Below are 16437 nucleotides of genomic sequence, written 5' to 3'. Positions count from 1 at the left end.
CTCAGTTTCACGTTCATTCGGATGTACAAAGAGAATATGCGTGTGAATCAGCGTACACAGTGTTTCATACATCTGAATTTTTTACTGTGTACACACATTTACAGCTTTGTGCGTACGCAATGTTTTAGTATGATTTCAACCCAAGTCTTTGTACATGAGGCCCCAGGAACCTTGTGTATCAACGCTGCGTACGCACAAAATCTTTGCGTACACCAGATTTCATGCTCACATTTGGATTTACTTATCATGAAATGAATGTGAGAATGTGCGTTGTTCCAGTCCAACTTCATGCCTGGCGTACGTGCATTTTTTTGTGTGTGTCTGTTTTATTTCGATTGGCAACCATGTTAAGGCAATCATGTGAAATTGCACACTACAAAATATATTTGAACCGTGCATTGGCAGTTGCATGAGACGGGATCATCTGCATGTCTAGCAGGTATATAAGGTTCCCCTTCGGGGGGAACTTCAGCACTATAAGTGGATTTGATTGTAAAATCCACGCATTGGGAGGTTCGGTTCAGAAGCTACTCGTCTGAAAGAGTATTGAACGGGCCAATTAAGAATGAATTGGCAGCGCAAGCCTGCGCAGGTGAGCGGCATAAGCAATCAACTGAGTATATAAGCTCACCTGGCGCAGCAGACGCTATCCTTTTCGCTTCAGAGACTTTCTGATCGAGTCGATGAGGGTTCCTCCTGCTGTGACCAGCGATTCTGAGCGAACGAGAGCATTCTCCCGGTCCAGAGTGTGTACACGCAGTGGCAGACGGTCGAGCTGGGTTTCTCCCTTGCCTGGCGTTCTTTGGGTCCGGTCCTCCAGAGCGGTGCGTATAAAGTTGCAAACTTCACAGAAAGAGCAACACAGTCGTGCAGCACGTCCTTATCAGGACGGCGCTCCGACTGTGCGTTTCTGGATGCGGTGGTTTCCTGTCCTCGGATGATGGGCGCGGGCACTGTGTTACATGTCTGGGGGTCCAGCATGTTAATGCGCTGCTCGCGGGCAGTTCATGTCGTCATTGCGATGCCATGACTGTTGCGCAAGATCGCGGTTAGCCTTTGCAAAAAGGCGAACCACCCCAGTTGTCCCCTGCTCTGCAGCGGGCACTCGGGCAGATCTGAGGGTTTCAGAGAGAGATAATCCGTCGCCCACGGGCCCGCGGACCTCCCGCTCCTCTAAGCGCTCCATCCAAGCTTCGGGCGGAGGAAGCGATCCGTCTAACAGATGGTAGCCCTTACGCCCGATGACACCGGAGACCAGATGTCCACCGCGGCATCGGAGGGTGGGCTTTCATTGTCCGATGATGATCCAGACCCGCTCGCCCCCTTCGGGCTGGTGAGCGCTGTCACTACGGATCCTGAAACGGACATGTTAGCCGTGCTTTCCCGGGCTGCTTCGGCCGTGGGTTGGAGATGGTTTATCCCCCAGCTCCGCGGCCGGACCGACTAGAGGGGCGTTCCCTTCTTCCCGGAGGTGCACAGTAGGCTCACGCGGTCTTGTAAAGCACTTTTTTCTGCTCGTGCTGCGTGTTCCTCCACCCTAACCACTCTTGACGGTGAAACAGCCAGGGGGTATGTGGCGATTCCTCAGGTTGAGTGCGCGATGGCGGTAAATCCGCGCGGCGCCTCTTCTTGGCGGGGTCCGCCTCGTCTCCCATCCAAAGCCTGTAAGTTATCTACCTCCCTCGGAGCTAGAGCTTACATAGCTGCGGGCCAGGCTGCTTCCGCCTTGCATGCGATAGCCACCTACCAGCGCTACCAAGCGCAGGCGCTGGCCGAGCTGCACGAGGGTGGGTCCAACCCAGGCTTACGAGCTTCGCACCGCCGCCGACTTAGCTCTTCGGACTACTGAGTCCGCTGCGTGTGCGTTGGGGAGGACGATGTCCACATTAGTGGTCCAGGAGCGCCACCCCTGGCTGATATGCGCAAAGTCGACAAAGTCCGCTTTCTTGACTTCCCCATATCCCCAGCCAGGTTCGGCGACACTGTCTGTGAATTCACCCAGGAATTCAAGGCGGTGAGAGAGCAGTTGGTGGGTGATGTCTTATCGGCGGTCCGTAGCCCGCTCCGCCCGCCGTGCCATTCATACCTGCTCCTCGCCGAAGGCGTCCGCCTACGAGAGCTGCTCCGCCCCCGCACACGCCTAAGGCGAAGCGAGCGCGTCGGGCACCTCGGAAGCAGGCAGCCCCCCTGCCCAGAACGCCGCTAAGTCCGGCAACGGACCGCGAAGCGCCCCTGGGACAGGCCATCTGGAGAAGAGGGAACTTGCTCTTTCCCCGCTGGAGGGCGGGGCCCCATTTCCAACGGCACTTTTTACTGCCATGAAAACATTATGAAAGGGCACTTTTCACTTCCCCAGATGTGACAGCCCGAAATCTGCCAGTCTGGGACGCTATGCTTTCTAGCTTGCAGATTCGGTGCGTTTCGCCAGTGGCTCACGAGCGCTGGGAGGACGGTCTCCTTTCTCCCACCCCTCGAGCCTCCCCTCCGGAGCTCGGGTTTGGAGTGAGAGCAAATATCCCACCTCCAGCTTTTCCGTGGGACCCGCGAGCTTCCCGGATCAGCACACCCACTCCGCGCTGCCCCACTGCTGGTACGTCAGCGATTGTAGCGATGAGTCCATTAGCGAGAGCTCTGCCTGCCTGGTTAGCGCGGGCCAGCTCTTCGCGGTGGCTCATACGCACAATCAGACTCGGCTATGCGATTCAGTTCGCGAAACGGCCCCCCAAGTCACGGGTGTGTATTCACCAGGGTCAGCCCCCTGTCCGCCCCTGTCTTGCGAGAGGAGATTGCTGTCCTCCTGGCGAAGGATGCAATCGAGCCGCTCCCTCCAGCCGAGATGGAGAGCGGGTTTTACAGCCCACGCTTCATCGTGCCCAAAAAGAGCGGTGGGTCACGGCCAATCCTAGATCTGCGCGTTTTGAACCGCTGCCTGCACAAGCTGCCGTTCAGAATGCTCACGCAGAAGCGCATCCTCCGGTGCGTTCGTCCTCTGGGTTGGTCTGCAGCATTAGACCTGATGGACGCGTATTTCCATGTCTCCACTCTTCCTCGCCACCGACAGTTTCTGCGGTTTGCGTTTGAAGGTCGAGCTTGGCAATACAAAGCCCTCCCCTTCGGGCTCTCTCTGTCTCCGCGGGTCCTCACCAAGCCCGCGGAGGGTGCCTCAGCGCCCCTTCGGCTCGCGGGCATCTGCATACTCAATTTCTTTACGACTGGCTGAATTGCCCTCTCTTTTGATTATGCACAGAGTTGATTATGCACAGAGACAAAGTGCTCTGGCACTTCCACCTGTGGGGGTTTCAGGTCAACCGAGAAAAGAGCAAACTCGCCCCCGTGCAGAGGATCTCTTCTCTCGGGCTGGAGCTGGACTCGGTCACCATGGCAGCGCGCCTCTCCGGAGAGCGCGCTCAGCTGATGCTGTACTGTCTGAGAGAGCTCGACAGTAAAATAGTGGTCCCACTGAAACAATTTCAGAGGCTCCTGGGGCATATGGCATCCGCAGCCGCTTCATGCCGCTCGGATTATTCTATATGAGACCACTTCAGCACTGGCTTCACGATCGAGTCCCCAGACGCGCATGGCACGCGCGCGCACACCGAGTCTCTGTTACTGCGCTGTGTCGCCGCGCCCTCAGCCCTTGGAGCGACCCCTCGTTCCTACAGGCCTGGGTGTCTCTAGAACAGGCGTCCAGTCTTGTTGTCGTTTCAGCAGACGCTTCCAACACGGGCTGGGGGGCTGTGCGTTGCGGGCATGCGGCTGCGGACCTGTGGAAAGGTACCCAGTTGCATTGGCATATCGCCTGGAGCTGTTGGCAGTGTTCCCCGCTCTCCACCGTTTTTTTCCGGTGTTGGAGCGGCAACACGTGCTGGTCAGGACGGACAGTACGGCGGCGGTGGCGTATATCAGCCGTATAGGGGGTATGCGCTCTCGCCGCATGTCTCAGCTCGCCCGCCGTCTGCTCCTCTGGAGTCATCCGCGGCTGAAATCGCTGCACGCCATTCATATTCAGGCAAGCTCAACCGTGCAGCCGATGCGCTCTCACGGCAGCCTTGCGTCCTGGAGCATGGAGACTCCACCCCGAGTCTGTTCAGCTGATATGGGCACGATTCGGGGAAGCCCAGATCGATCTGTTGCTTCCCCCGAGATCGCTCATTGCCAGTTGTTCTTTCCCTGACCGAGTGCTCTCGGCACGGATGCACTGGCTTACAGCTGGCCTCGGGGCACGCGCAATACGCGTTTCCCCCAGTGAGCCTGCTCGCGCAGTTACTGTGCATGGTCAGGGAGGACGAGGAACAGGTTGCTGGTTGCGCCCCTCTGGCTCAACCGGACCTGGATGTCAGAGCTCTCCCTCGCGATAGCCCTCCCCTGGCAGTCCCTTCGAGAGAGCACCTACTCTCTCAGGGACAGGGCACCACCTGGCACCCTCGCCGATCTTTGAAGAGATTTTTAGACGCGAGGAAGACTTAGGTAACCTCCGATTGCGGTGGCTAATACCGTCACTCGGGCTAGAGCCCCCTCCCCGAGCGCGCCTATGCCCTGACGTGAAGTCTATTCACTGAATGGTGTGTCTCTCGCTGAGAAGACCCCCGTAATTTGCCAGATCAGCGTTGTGCTTTCTTTACGCCGAGAGAAGTTGGAGAGCAGGCTGTCGCCCTCCACACTCAAGGTTACGTGGCTGCCATCTCCGCTCTCATAACGCGGTGGCTGGCAGCACCGTGGGAACGCATAACCTCATCATCCGGTTCCTCCCGCCCCCCTTCATGCCCTCTTAGGATCTCGCCCTCGCTACACAAGCCGCGTCAGATCCCTTCGATCCTCGACTCAGTATATTTCTGTCCCTGAAGACAGCTCTGCTGGTCGCGTTGATATCGATTAGAGGGTCGGGGACCCGGAGGCATTTTTCGGTCAGTGACTCGTGCCTGTAATTGGGCTGGCTTCTCTCACGTATGAGACCCCGCCCGCGATATGTGCCCAAGGTTCCTACCACTCCGTTTTAATACGAGGTAGTGAGCCTGCAAGCGCTGCCCTCGGAGGAGGCAGACCCAGCCCTTATTTATTGTCCAGTTCGCGTTTTGCGTATTATCCGGACCGCACTCAGAGTTTAGATCATCTGAGCAGCTCTTCGTCTGTTATAGCGGTCGGCAGCAGGGAAGTGCCGTACCGAAATAAGTTCCCACTAGATCGTGGATGCCTTTCTTTCACTATCAGAGCCGAGATGAGCCGCGTCCCCCGAGAGCGCGTGCGCACTCCACTCGGAGCTTCGCATCCTCTCGAGCGCGCGCACGCGGCGCCCCTCTAACAGACATCTGTAGAGCTGCGGGCTGGGTGACACCCAACACATTTGCAAGGTTTTACAATCTGCGAGTGGAGCCGGTTTCCTCAAGGGTATTAGGTAACCCTTGGTGATTGAGGAAACAACTCGGTAGGGTGTTGAAACACGCTTGCTGCGCCATTTTCCCTAACACGGAGATACGTGCGCCTTTTTATCTGTCAGTAAAGTTCCCCGTCAGGTGAGCCCTGCAGATTCCTCCGTGGCCCCCAGCACTGACTCAGCGGAGGAGTCACTTGCTGGCCCACTACGTTGTAGGTCTGCCCGCTGGTCAGCCCGCGTTTTGGGTAAAGGTGTCTGCTATGCGTGGTCCCCACTAGGCGATCCCATATGCTTATTCAGCCACGGTTAAGTCCCCCCCCCCTGGGCGGACCCGTGTCTTCCCTCCCCGCTAACCACTCTTTTGCTATGCGTACTCCCCCTTTTTAGGGCTAGTCCATATGTAAATTCTGCCATCTATCCCCCCTTGGGTAACGGATGGCCTCCGCAGCGTCCTCCCTATCGGGATTGCACGCTTCCCAACGTACTGTCGTATTTCCTAGAATTATCTAGATGCTCACGACACCCCAAAAAATATATATAAATCCGTAAAACTTCTGTTGAAGTAGGATAAATTAGGGCCAGGGACACGTTGGAGGACCGCGCCCCCCATGATGTGGGTGCGTCACGCTCGCTTGACTATCTCCTCATCGGGGGTGTTGGTAAGGTGCAGTCATTATGGCGCTTTCAATGGGCTCCCAATGCGTGGATTTTACAATCAAATCCACTTATAGTGCTGAAGTTCCCCCCGAAGGGGAACGTTCGAGGTTACTAAAGTAACCCTTCGTTCCCCGAGGAGGGGAACGGAAGCACTATACTCCGTCGCCATAATGACTGTCCCTTAGCTGTTGAAAGTCTCTTCAGCTTAAAAAGGATAGCGTCTGCTGCGCCAGGTGAGCTTATATACTCAGTTGATTGCTTATGCCGCTCACCTGCGCAGGCTTGCGCTGCCAATTCATTCTTAATTGGCCCGTTCAATACTCTTTCAGACGAGTAGCTTCTGAACCGAACCTCCCAATGCGTGGATTTTACAATCAAATCCACTTATAGTGCTTCCGTTCCCCTCCTCGGGGAACGAAGGGTTACTTTAGTAACCTCGAACGTTTCCATACCATACAGTTGACCGGCCAAACTTTAAAACAAAACTTGCAGCAATTGCCGCTTTTCCCAATCTAATCAGAGCAATTTACAGCACGCACATTGCTATAAAGGCACCATCTGAAGATGAATTGGCATAGGTACATGAATCGGAAACATTTCTTTTCAATAAATGTGCAAATAATACAATAATACACACACTTATTAATGATTCCTACTTGTCTTCCTTGTGAAGAAGAGTCGGCAAAATCTGATATGTAATGGGGAAAAAAGAAGAATGAGTTCATCAGATGCTGGATTTGAACCGGGTTCAGTAATGATTGTGTCAAAACATGTTGCCATGAGTTTTAAGAGCTATGCCACTCACGCTGCTGATGCCTGCTCGACTATCACTTAATTACCCTAATTCCAACGAGGTGTCCAACGAGACCCCACTACCCGCGTCAGCTCTCTTATTAATTCCAGAGGACAAACTTGCAAATAACACAGTTTTTTTCCGGTCTACCTCCGGAAGGTGCAACTCCAATTCACATTCTGTTCAAAGTTTCTCCTTTTGCTTGCTTTTGCCATTTCTTCTTCGTTTGGTTTTGCCAAAGTAGAATCATTACCATATTTATTAGGTGGAGGAGGCAGGGAGGGGTTTTGTGCTCGTTCACGTGCACTCAGTTTCATGTTCATTCGGATGTACAAAGAGAATATGCATGTGTTTCAGCATACCCAGTGTTTCATACATCTAAATATTTTACTGTGTACGCACATTTGTGCGTACGCTATGTTTTAGTATGATTTCAACGCAAGTCTTCGTACATGAGGCCCCAGGCCCTGATCTCATCAGTATCTGCCTTTGGAATTGTGTGAGCCTTCTTTGGTGAAAAAAGACTTGTTTTGCCATATAAACAAATGCATATGATAATTTAGACTTTTACTATCCACCCCTGCCATCGTTGTGACACATAAAGAGGCAAAAGATGATATTAATAATGAAAATATGCTTTGTGGTTTGTGTTGCTGTCATCTTCGGACTTCCTGTCCAGGCTTGTTGCAGGTATAAATTTAGTCAGTCTTTACTGTCATTTAGCCCTGTGTGAGAGGCTTCCATTGATTTATTTTGCACTTCTTGTATGCAAATTGTCCTTCATACCCCCCAAGAATAAGTGCTGAAGAATTCGGGAAATCCCTGCTCTTCTATTGAAGTAGATCAGAAGATGTGAACCTTTTCTCCATGTATCCTGTATTTCAAAACAGCAAAATGGCACAACAAACAGCAAAAGCAAACACATGGCATTTGCCATTGATCAAAGGATTGATGTAGTCAGTTTGAGTTCTCTTCAAGCAAAAAGCCCTTAAAATAATGTAATTAAAAAATATGGTCAAGATCAAAGCAACATTACATTAGATTAATGCTTTCTCTTTTATTTTCCTGGGCTTGAGATCTAAACAGAAAATTGATTAAAAAGGTGGTCAATGCTTGGAGTATGAATGGAAATTATGCAACACACAAAGGGCTGGGTTTTAATGATCTAGGCGCAGAGTCTAAAACGTATCGCACAAAAGCATTAAGGGCGTGTCCAAATCCACTTTTGCTATTTTAAGTATGGAAAAATACACTGTATGCACCGGCACATGGTCTAACAGGGTTGTGCTTGTTCTCTTAATGAGATATGGGTGTGTTTTGAGCATAATGTGCATTAAACCAATTAAGGTCTCATCTCCCATTCCCTTTAAGAGTCAGTTGCGTCACGCCATTGCACATTTGCTATTTACATGGTGACTTTGTAAGTGGATAAATTGAATGGAAAAACTGACTGCTTTACTCGCGAGAAAACAGTTGAACAGACCATCTGCAGTGAGGATAAAGAGTGAGCCTCCTCCATTCAGCCTCTTCACTTACTCTTACTTTTTAACTTTCATGAATATGGAAACGCTGTTGTACGCACTCCACTGAAGACATCCATTAGCCTATTTATTTTGTTTGTTAAGTACAAAGATTTGTTTCAAAACTATTTCTTAATCACCCCCCCCCCCCCCCCCCAACACCCGCCAATGCGAAGAAGGCATGGAAGCAGTGTTTTTTTACATTTATCGATAAAATAAGAATTGTTGTAATATTTTAATTATTTTTCATTTGTAAAGATATGTGTGCATTGCTGTACATTCTGTGTGTATTAAGCCGCTTTTAAGGTGCACTAACGCGCTTTGCGCTAGACTTTAGACCTGCTTTTAGCTGGTCAATAGCGCAGTTTATTTTAATAGCTTAAAATAGCAAAGCACCACAAACCGCGGGCTATTCTGGTTCGATTCCTTCGGTACGGAGACACACTTAAGATCCTCAATGCGGCCAGAGAAAAGCTCACATATGGCAACTCTAGCATTATGATTTTTCGGGATATGTTATCCACCCTGTTTAGAAAGCGACAAGAATTCAGCACTCTCAAAAGACAGCTAGGCAATAACGATTTGTCTTACGCCGTACTTTATCCTGCAACGCTGAGGATTCAGCTACCGGAGGGACAAAGATCTTTCAACTCCAAAGCATAGGCAGAAACATACCTTCGACAACATCATCCACATCTGCTTCTTGGATAAGACACTAAAATTATATGTACAATCTCCGGATCATCCAACTCTAATGTCACCTGAGCAACCACACCAAACTATGCTAAAAATATACGGTGGATAACTTTTCTCTCGGATGAACATGAAAGAACTTAACTCTGTCAGGAGGGATCTTTAAATTGAAAAGCTGGCAAGAGAAATATGTGTTTATTATTTTGTTCAAATGTTTAATAACTTGCATAATTAGAATTTATTACTTGTTCATTGTGATTAATATGTTTGCTTTAAAGTACATCATTTAAATATTTGTGGGGATATACAAAACCTGTTAGGGAGCTTTTAGTTTGGAAAAGAAGTCAAGGTCGACTGTATGATGCAGTGCACACTCAGTCATGGGGGTTTAAAGTTTCACACTTCGTTTGGGGAAGTGGTGGTAGGGTGTAGTAGACAGAACACATATTTGATTTATTTAAGTGTTGGGCTGTTTAACAATATGTTCTCAAGCCGCTCTATAGGAAATAAAACATTAATATATAGTTAATGTCAGATACACTAAAATATAAATATGTGACTTGGAATGTTAACGGTTTAAATCAGACTTAAAAGAAAAAAGTATTATTATACCTCAGAAAGCTATAAAATTGGAATTGCCCTTCTACAAGAAACACACTTGACTGATTCCGAACATCTAAATCTTAAAAAGCAGTGGCCTGGACAAGCTTTTTTTGCTCCTTTACATCGCAATCAAGAGGTGTGGTTATACTTATTGATAAAAATATTCGGTAACACTTTATAATAACTACACACTATAAGTCATTATTAAGCATTAGCAAATAGTGAACTCATTATCTGTGAAGCATCAACTCTACATTACTAAGTGTTAGTAAGCAGTTTATAACTGCAGCTACAAATGCTCCATTCTTGACTTATAAGCACCTATATATTGTGGTTAATGATTGTATTTTCATACTTGGTTAATGATTTATTTTTCATTACTAAATTAAGTATCGAATTATTTACAAACTGTTTGAATTTAAGAGTAGTTAAGGGTTTTTAGGATCATTCAGAATGAGTTAGTAAATGATTAATAAACTAATGAAATCAACATTTATATGTCTTATTATTCCGGCATATATTAATGGTTACTATATATGTTAATAAATGCTTTATTAACTCAACGTCATGCAGTTTTGTGACCTAATCTAAAGTAAGGACTACTCATGCTTTATAAATCCCTTAAAAAATGACAAATAAAGGCTCAGTTAAATTCTAAACGGGAAAAAAAGACATTATTAATTTTTCTTCATTTAAAGATACACAAATGAAACTGTACTTCAAATGAAAAATAAATCTTTGCAACCTTATCTAAAATAGAATCACTGTAGAGTTTAAACATTACATCCTATTATATTGTTAAATTATTATATTGTTGTTGTTTTATCCAGTTGGATGTCATATTTTGACACTCCTGTTATTTTGCAATGTTTAAACTTTAAAGTAAATTTACTTTTTAGAAAGATTGCACAGATTATCGCTCATTTGATTCTGAGCCTTTAATAGTCATTTATAAGGCATTTATAAAGCATGAATAGTCCTCACTTTAGATTAGGTCACAAAACTGCATGAAGTTGAGTTAATAAAGCATTTACTAATATATTAGTTAACTATTAGTATATGCCTGAATAAAAAGACATATAAATGTTGATTTCATTAGTTTATTAATCATTTACTAACTCATTCTGAATGGTCCTGAAAACCCTCAACTACTCTTAAATACAAACGGTTTGTAAATAATTCAATACTTAATTTAGTAATGAAAAATAAATCATTAACAGAGTATGAAAATACAATTATTAACCACATTATATAGGTGCTAAAAAGTCAAGAATAGAGCATTTGTAGCTGCAGTTATAAACTGCTTACTAACGTTTAGTAATGTAGAGTTAATGCCTAACAGATAATGAATTCACTATTTGCTAATGCTTAATAAATGATTTATAGTGTGTATTTATTATAAAGTGTCACCAAGAGTTCTGTCTTGTGAGGGTGGGGAAAGGGTGGAGGGTGGTTAGAAAAGAATGTCTACATGTAAACTGAAATGATTCTGTAAATTATTGATGTGAAAATAATACAAAATATATTGACAAAAAAAAAAAATAGCAACGCACTTACAATGCACTTTAACTCACTTCCTTTCTAGACTGGAACACCTATGAGTCAACAAAGTGGCGCAAATGGATTTACTATTTCAACAACGTGGCACAAAACGGGAAAATTAGGCTTGCTTTGGTCTGAGAACAGTAACAAATCTACATTTATTGAAAAAAAAAAAAAAAACTCGATTTGACAAAGATTGTTGCACTTTCACAGGCCATGCAATGGATGAAAACAAAATGAAGAGATATAGTGCTTTATTCCAACCTAGTATCTGCATTGAATGGGTTTTACAGTGATTAAGCAGATCATCTTCAAGACAAGACTTTCTGTATGCAACTGTCTATTTTAACATCTGGAAATAAAAAAAAAGACACTTGTTGTGTTCATATCACTCCACTATGACAGTGGACACAATACACCTACACACAGTTCTGTCCAAACAGCTTCCAAAAGATGATTTGTACTTTTACATTTTGTAGCCATTTCTTATTGTCATGTTACATTTTTATATCAATTAATATTGTTGAAAACGTCATTTTAGTTTAGTTTAGTAGATTTAGAATTAAGATTTGATAATACATGCAGTTTTTCATTTATAAGACACTTTATATAAAGCGAATTGCGAAAGAGGAACAAAAGAAATTTATCAAATACTTAACCTGATCAACAGAGTTCATTTAGATTTCATTACAAATAAACATTGATCATCAACAGTGTTTACAACATTCCAAATCTTATCATTTATATCACATTTATTTAAAAAATCTATTTACAACCTTTTTGTTGTTTTCATTTTCTTTTGAAGCAACAGCTTTGAGAGAATACTGCAGATTTTTACTGAAGGGGCGGAAATCACTCAAATTTCATGAAAAATCATATAATAACTGAGGTCTTATAGATGTAAAACAAACTGAGTAAAGCATGACAGGGTTTTCAGCTGAAGTGCGCAAACATCTAAAGGGATAGTTCACCCAAAATTGAAAATTCTGTTATCATTTACTCACCTTTTATTTGTCTTAAAGTTTTTTTTTTTTTCTGTTGAACTCAAAAGGAGTTCAACATATTTTAAAGAATGTTAGAAACCGGTAACAAATGACTTCCATGGTATTTGTTCTTCCTACTATGGAAGTCAGTGGTTTCTAGTTTCTTACATTTTTTAAAATATCTTCTTTTGTGTTCAACAGATAAAAGAAATTTGGAAGTTTTTAGAAGGTTTGGAAGTGGCAGGGTGAGTAAATAGTGAGTAAATTTAAATTTCTGTGTAACTACCCCTTTTAACTGGCGACTGTGCTGTCACCTCACAGCAAGAAGGTTGCTGGTTCGATCCTTGGCTGGGTCATTGGCATTTCTGTGGGGAGTTTGCATGTTCTCCCCGTGTCTGCATGGGTCCAAAGAAATGTGATATAGGTAAATTGGGTTAGCTAAATTGTCCTTAGTGTATGTGTGTGAATGAGAGTGTATGGGTTCCTAGCGATGGGTTGCAGCTGGAAGGGCATCCACTGCGTAAAACATGTGCTGGATAAGTTGGCAGTTTATTCTGCTGTAGCGACCCCTGATTAATAAAGAGACTAAGCTGGACGAAAAGAATGAATGAATGATTCCCTTTTAACTCTTCTTTTTTTAAAGCAGCATTATTATTTTATTTCCCCATGATGGGTTGCAGTTGGAAGGGCATCCGCTGTGAAAAACATAAGCTGGATACGTTGGTGGTTCATTCCACTGTGGCGACCCCAGATTAATAAAAGGACTAAGCCAAAAAGAAAATGAATGAATGATTATTTTATCATGATGACATAATTCACTTACACAGATTCTGACCTTTCTTAATGTATTTCAGAGTCTACATGCAAGGATATACCTGGCCACTCTTCTGATGCTGGACCTGGTCACTTTACATACTATTTCCAGCCCTCTTTGGACAGCCAGGAATCCATCATCACTTCTGCACACTTCTGGTTCTATGCCGGAGAGACCATCGCTTCCATCAACATCTCAGCACCACTTTTCATCCTCACCCATAATAAGGAGCTCCTCAAAGCATCTGAAAGTCCAGTCAAACGCTCTCCTGATGGATGGACCACCTATAAATTGGATGTTCATCTTCACACTCCCATGGCTGATGGTCAGTTTATGCTACAGATTCGCTGCCCAACCTGCAGTTGCCATGATTCAGAAGACAAAACACCCTTTCTGCACCTCCACACCCGTTCAAGTGGCCCTGACCGCTCCCGCAGAGCACCCAAAATTCCATGGTCACCAGATGCCATTGAAAATCTCAAAAGACCTGCATCTCAGGGCACTGACTGCAGAAGAGAGCAGATTGAAATCTCCTTTGAAGACCTTGGATGGAACAACTGGATTGTTCATCCTAAATCGTTCACCTTCTACTACTGCCATGGCAACTGCTCCAGCGCTGAACGCATCACCACCATTCTTGGGATCACCCAGTGCTGCGCTCCTGTTCCAGAGAGCATGAAGTCACTCCGTTTCACCACCACCTCAGACGGGGGATACTCATTCAAATATGAGACCCTGCCTAACATCATACCAGAAGAGTGCAACTGCATCTAATTACACTCTGCTGTGGCTTAGATATTTCTTAGTTGTGAGATTTTTTAAGTCAGCCATTTTAATTGATCAAAGCAAATAAAGTGTGGTTCAAAATGGCTAATGACAGAAAACCTGTACTTGAAGTTGGCTTTATATTTTAGCATGTTATCCTTTAAAAACAGAAACATTTTGTTACTTAAAGGTGCAGTATGTAAGTTTGACACCCAGTGGTTGTACTAGGTATTGCACTCCTGGATCAAAACACACCCAAGGCAGGTTGCCAGATTGACGTGACTGTGCCTGAATATCAAGCCTAAAGGCTGATTTGAACCATTTACTAACTTTTCACTACTGCAGATAGATTCACCTCAGATCTTAAAAATAAAATAAATCGTTTGAAATTGACCTTTAAAACTGTAACTCAGTGCTCAGTGCAAAAATTAAACAAATAACAATCATTCAGCATGTACATACAATGTTAAAGAGGTTTAATATGTATTAATTGGAGTTTAAACCTTACTATTACGTGAGCAAGTGCATATTCTTTGCTTCTGAATGGCTGTTTTTAAAATTCTGTCGTGTTTCGTCTGGTGCAAACAGCTATATTGCTTATCACTGCAAATCTCATCATGTAGCATGTTGTTAGGCCCAGGGTTATAATAATAATGTTTATACATTTGTTATAGTAATATTATTTGCTAATTAACAACCTCATGTGAAACTCTGAATCTGCGTCTCATTTCGGAGTCTTTTTTTCTTCACATCATTTGCTACTGTCCACTGGAGGCCACATTTTAGTCGTGGACTCATACTTTAAGAGCCTTCATGACTGAATGAATCAAATACACGGTTTTCAAACAAGGCAACCCAGAGTGCTGAAATATGATTGGCTAAACTGGCATTGGGTGTGTTAAAAAAAAAAAAACAAAGACAGATTTCCGGCACGGAAAGCATATTTTCAAAGGAGAATATCTTACTTTAGCATTGTTTTTCAGATAAACAAAAATGTTAACTTAGCATGTTTCCTAAATATCTGCAAACATATTATGATATTTTTTATGTTTTAGAAGTCAAAACTTACATACAGCACCTTTAAATGCTAGTCATACTTAGCTAAAAAAAATCTGTATTTGTATTTTTATACGGTGAGAACTTTTTCTCTCAATTTCTTTCCTTATGCAAATAAGACCATCTGAGAAAAACACCCTAGTCTTGTTAGCTGTTTAAATAAGACTTTGTATCACATTATGAAATGTTTATCAGATAATAATAACAATAAATAAATGAATGTTTACAAAAAAGGTTTGTCATCATTATATAGATATTTTATCCACTCTTACAAACACAACATATGTTCTTAGTCTAGGCCAGGGGTGCCCAAACTCAGTCCTGGGGTGCTGGTGTCCTCCTCTAGGCCATTATTCAAGTCAAGTCAAGCTTTATTGCCACATTGCCATGTGCGGAAATAAAGTGGAATTAAGTGGCAAATGTTACATTCAAATATGTTTATGAATTTCAAAAACTTAAAAAAAAACTTCAAAAAACTAAGGTACAAAATACTAATAATAAAAATACTAGGGTTCACTCTTTTAAGAGTTACTAAAATGTACCTTTTATCTAAAGTAGCCTTTCAAGCAACAATATGTACCCCATATGTAAAGAAGGTTATTTACAAAGCTTAAACTTTTCTTTAAATATCAGAATAAAAAAATGAAATCAGCAAGAAGTGAAAACGTTTGAAAGTTCATGTTTTTTGAGAATTTTTTTCTCTAAATCTTTTTCTTTATGCAAATAAGACCAACTGGGAAAAACACCCTAGTCTTGTAAGCTCTTTAAATAATACTTTGTATCATATAATTAAATGTTAATCAGAGAATTACAACATTAAATAAATGAATGCTCAGAAAAAAGGTTTGTCAACATTATATGGATATTTAATCAACTCTTATAATTGTCCTCACGTTGCTAAATGAGAAAAATAGCAACTACACCAAAGACAAAACTATCTAAACACAACATGTTTTTAGTGTAGGCCAGGGGTGCCCAAACAAAGTCCTGGAGCGCTGGTGTCCCCCCCATCAGACACACCTGGCCTAGCTAACCAAGGCTTCCAAGAAACATCTGTGCAGGTGTGTTGAGGCAAGTTGGAGCTGAAATCTGCGGGACGCCAGCCCTCCAGGACTAAGTCTGGGCCCCCTTGCTCTAGGCCATTATTCAAGTCAACTCAAGCTTTATTGCCACATTGCTATGTGTAGACATAAAGTGAAACTAAATGGCAAATGTTACATTCAAACATGTTTATGAATTTCAATCTTTTAAGACAAAACTAAAATGTACCTTTTATCTAACGTAGCCAATTTTCAAGGAACAATATGTACCCTTTGTAAGCAAATAAGGTTATTTACAAAGCTAAAGCTTTTCTTTACATATCAGAATAAAAAATGGAACCAGCAAGACGAGAAAAACGTTTGAAAGTTCATGTTTTTTAAAATGTCACCATTACCATCTTCATGTAAACTTTAAAAATTATTTTCGTCAAAAATATCGTTTGCATAGGTCTATTATGTTTACTGATGGAAATGCTGATAGAAAAAAAATCTAATTTGGATCCAATGTGGACAAAATCAACAGCTGGGTATATAATAATACAAATATTATGAAAATAATTCAATATTGGACCCAACTTTTGACTAAAAGAGCATTTTTAC

General features: G+C 43.6%; 1 protein-coding gene and 1 long non-coding RNA gene across 2 annotated transcripts in view; one reads left to right on the top strand and one right to left on the bottom strand.

The window, feature by feature from the left end:
* Positions 1-13750, top strand: part of inha (inhibin subunit alpha) — a 29499-nt gene extending 15749 nt beyond the window's left edge. The window contains exon 2 of the mRNA NM_001045204.1: positions 13017-13750. Within this exon, the coding sequence (NP_001038669.1) occupies positions 13017-13750 (734 nt within the window). The remainder of the gene's footprint in view (positions 1-13016) is intronic.
* Positions 1-16437, bottom strand: part of LOC147843476 (uncharacterized) — a 756120-nt gene that overhangs the window by 697657 nt on the left and 42026 nt on the right. The gene's annotated exons all lie outside the window — the stretch shown is intronic.

This window comes from Danio rerio, chromosome 6, assembly GCF_052040795.2.
Source record: "Danio rerio strain M-AB ecotype USA chromosome 6, GRCz13ab, whole genome shotgun sequence".
Classification (NCBI taxonomy): Eukaryota; Metazoa; Chordata; class Actinopteri; order Cypriniformes; family Danionidae; genus Danio; species Danio rerio.
This window is presented reverse-complemented; position numbering and strand designations above follow the sequence as displayed.